The sequence below is a fragment of the Bison bison genome, unplaced genomic scaffold (assembly GCF_000754665.1).
Source record: "Bison bison bison isolate TAMUID 2011002044 unplaced genomic scaffold, Bison_UMD1.0 scf7180017864374, whole genome shotgun sequence".
NCBI classification, from domain to species: domain Eukaryota; kingdom Metazoa; phylum Chordata; class Mammalia; order Artiodactyla; family Bovidae; genus Bison; species Bison bison.
The window spans coordinates 6,041,936-6,045,912 of record NW_011494946.1 but is presented as its reverse complement, the minus strand read 5'-3'; the positions used below and the strand labels follow the sequence as shown (position 1 = coordinate 6,045,912).

The following is a 3,977-nucleotide window of genomic DNA, read 5'->3' as shown; positions in this document are numbered from 1 at the left end:
ATAAGGAATTTAAAATGACTTACACGATCTCAATTTACTTTGTATTAAAGACAGTTGAAAGTTTGTTGTAAGCTATTACAATGTAAATGCATTTTTCTTTTGCTATTAAAAATGCTATTCAAACCAGCCAATAAACTGTAGTCAAGCATCTTAAGGGGGTTTTGTGTGTTTTTGTTGGTGTTTTTAACGATAAACGTGGGCAGAATAACCTTCAGCGGTGTGTGGACCCGTGTCACAGGCACTCCTGTGGCATGCGTCCTGCTCCGGCCCATCTTTCCTCCCTTGTGTTTGAGAGCCATCCTTCTTAGATGTTTAACCCTGGAGACTTGATCTCCTGTGCATCAGCTCCAGAGAAATGTGTCTCTTCTTGGTCATCATGACTGTTTTTTTATAGTTTCTACTATAAATTCTGAAACTTGGCCCATCAACTTGCTTTTATCCAGTGTGCATTATTTATTAAATGCACGAAGAGAGAAAAATAAAAAGATTAAGCTGTTAAAAACATGCCAAAATCTATATTTTCAAGAGTCCAAAATTTGGTCTTCCCCACTAAAATGAACCCTTCAAATTTATCGATCACTGTTAGCACAGGAACTTCTCCATCCACATCTCACTGTCCATCCACTTGCCGAAGGGTTTATGGTGTTCAGAAATATTTTGATTTGAAATTAGCGTGAGTCTGTAAAACCAAGTTGAACGGATAACCTGAGTCCAGGGAAAATACTTGTTTAAGAAGTATGCCAAAAATTTCCCTTTCTGTAATTATGTACCTAACTTAGTGCAGGGCACGGGGTTCAGTGCCCTTGGTGTTGAGACACGAGAACAGTGACGCAGTCGGGCAGCCCCGTCAGGTCAGGACTGGGCCGGGCGCCAGCGGATCGCCCAAACTTGCAGGTTTCACGTGGGCACTGCCACGTTGCAGAGCCTGTTTCCCTTAAGCTCTGCTGAGACCACATGGGCAGAGTTTCTAGCTACTAAGTCAGGTTTAGAGTCTGAAGAGGTTGGGGGAAGTTTTTGAGACATCAGCTTAGGCTGAAAAGGGGCCTCAAGCCTGGAGCCGTTAGCTAAGCCACAAAGGGACAGACTTGGAGATCCCGAGGGGACAGATGGAGCCGCTGCCCGTTTCTCCCCGTCTTCCTCGACTTACTCTCCCCACTTAAATAACACTCCACCCTCCACCGCTTTAAAAAAGGCCCTTTGGTTGAATCGTTTCTGAGTGTTACCGCCTGCTGCCACAGTAAGTTTGCATCTCTTTTGGACGTCCATAGGTTTGTTTTTTAACACATTTGACTCATATTCAGTGCAGAGATAATAGAAGAAATTGTCCTTTATAGTCAGTTGATTTGATTTTCTATATCAAGAGCATCGCTGCTTATTTTGTGTGATTCTTGGTTTAAAAAGGTTTTTATTTAATTTATAGTTTGTGGTACTTGCCCTTTTAAGAGAAAGAGATAAATCACGGAAAAATGCTAATATTAGGGATTAATATTTTTTAAAGGAGCTTAATATTTACATTATGTTTTCAGACCCCTTACTAACTAATGATTAAAAATATGCTGCCAAATGCTAAAAGAATCTCAAATCACCAACAGGATATTTGTTTGGCGTACTTACCAATACAGAGAGGCTAGACAAATAATATTTTAATAGTATTTCCAACAATAAACAACAAGAAAAGGAATTTTTGCTTAATCCAAAGCTAGCCAGGAAAATCCCTTTTATTCAAATACCTCTTACATATTGCTCATCAATTTCCAGTACTTGAATTTTTCCTGAACCCCTAAGCACCATTTAGGATACACAAAGAAGGCCAATGTGCTGTATTCTTCTCTGTTACCTGAGTGTGGATACAACGGTTTAACTCCTTGCTCTTTGGAGACATTGGGAGCCGTTTCTATGGAGTTGCCTGGGGAAGGATGGCAGGCGTGATCTGGAGCAAACACTGCAGATGGCTCTTCCCCAGGTTTTGTGAGCAGAGGCATAACGAGGAGAGTCGGGATCCCTGCTGGTCTTGGTGTCCGTAGCCGTGTGCTTCACTCACCCCTGCAGGGCTCCCCTCTCCCCGGAGACCACGGCCATCAACGCGGCCAGGCTCCTGTGACCGGCTGTGGAGCAAGCTCTGAGAACTTGACTTTATGTCTAAATTGAGTACTGTTTCTTCAGTGTTTAGTTGATTAAAAACTCGGTGTGTGCTCTGGACGGGAGTGAGAAGAAAGAGCCACCAGAGATGCACTTTGAAGACCTGCCTGCTGTCACTCACAGGGATCTCTTTTTGCATTTCCCCTGCCCGCGCCCCCGTAAGAATTTGTAGATGAGGACAAGGACACCTTTGTCTTTTCCAAACTCAGTGTGCACTTAAGCCCTGTTTAGATCTCTGCCTGTCCTCTTCGGTGCTGCTCACGATTAACAGGAGCTACCTGGCCGGCAACGTAGAGCTTCACCCACGACGTGCTCGGTCTTTACTGTTCTTGCCTGAGCATACGCAGGTTAGTTAATAATAATGATGATGACAGTAATGGGAAAGCAGAAAAGTACTATCAAAATACTGCTTATGTTCTGAGCAAATATGAGTTGATCTTCAGCGAGTTTAAACAGGATTGGGAGCTGGGGAAGTTCACCTCTGTTTCTGTCCAAGCCAAGAACACACAAGGTGGAGGAAGTCTTCGAGCACAAGCCCGTCGGAGGTCCAGTCAGTCCCGGCAGACAGAGGTGGGTTGAGACAGAATCGTGTGGGAGGTCAGATTTTCAAAGTTAGGCATACAAATAGCATTGCTTTCTAGGGTTGATGCTGAGATCTTCCAAAACATGAACCTTTGGCTAAGTAGATGAGAGTTCATCAGTCCTAAGCTGAGAAGCAAGGGCTCGGCCTGTAGAAGGTGGACTAGACGCAGAAATGCAGTTTGAAAAGCGTGAGCGCTGGCCCGTGTGCACACACGCATACGTGATGCAACATTTATCTTCACATCGAATCTCCATGAGACCTCACAACACTCCTCTTATTCTTCTGTCTTTTGATGATAACAGTTCTTGAACATACCCGGCTCTGAGTGCTAGAATTATCAGGAATGGTCAAATAAATGCACAAGATATATCTTACTGCCAGTGAGTGCAAGGGGTCAAGTTGCACGGTGACCCACCACCTGTGGCATGTTCAGACTGGGCCTCGGATGCAGGGAGAGATGCAAGTAAAGTTGCCCGACGTCGTGACTGTGAATGCAGTTGTCTGAGCCCAGAGTCTGACCACGCTCCCTGAGGTTACACTCTCTGAGCACTTCGTTTAGCATGTTGTTTGGGAGCTGCTTTTATCAGCCTTTTTCCATTTTCGAAGACGTGGAATATGTTTCTGGTAAAATTTTGAACGGTACCATCTCTGCCGCCTCTTGCTATTCTTGAAAAGTAATTTTTGTATTGAAAGAACTTCGCCTTCTGCAATGCAGCTTCTTTGAGGGTAGCTCTGTGTGGCCCAGGAACAACGCTACACAGAGAGACAACATAGGAGATAAATATTACCGTGTCAGCTGGAGCGGACTCAGCATTAACCTGTCTTCCTAAGTGGTCATGGACCCATTCTTTGCTTTATCCTTCTTCAGGGTAAGTGCACTGAGATGATTCAATGGGGGATGAATAAGACACCTTGTCAAAGTGCCCAAAAGTATAACTTTCACAGCAACGTTTCTTTTTCATGGAGCATGTTCTACCCAGAACTTCATATGATTGGCTCCTGTTCACCCAGATTTTGGTTCGAGTGGTACCTCGTTAGAGACCACCGTATGTATAGGTGTCCCCATCCCAGACACTTAGTGCTACATGCTCTTACTTTTTTCCTAACTTAACAACTATCTGAGTTTTTACCCCTGAACTTCTTTGTGATTTCCCCACCCTCCCACCACCCCAGACGGAAAGTGTCATGAAGCCATATCTGGTCACTATAGTTACCCCAGGAAACCAGAGGCGTGCTTAGCACACGTTAGCTGTCA

At 44.4% G+C, this 3,977-nt stretch overlaps 1 protein-coding gene across 1 annotated transcript in view; it reads right to left on the bottom strand.

The window, feature by feature from the left end:
* Positions 1-6: 6 nt before the first annotated feature.
* The window catches only part of COL6A6 (collagen, type VI, alpha 6), a 174,649-nt gene continuing 170,678 nt past the window's right edge, over positions 7-3,977 (bottom strand). The window contains exon 38 of the mRNA XM_010856743.1: positions 7-3,475. Within this exon, the coding sequence (XP_010855045.1) occupies positions 3,256-3,475 (220 nt within the window). The 3' untranslated portion in view covers positions 7-3,255. The remainder of the gene's footprint in view (positions 3,476-3,977) is intronic.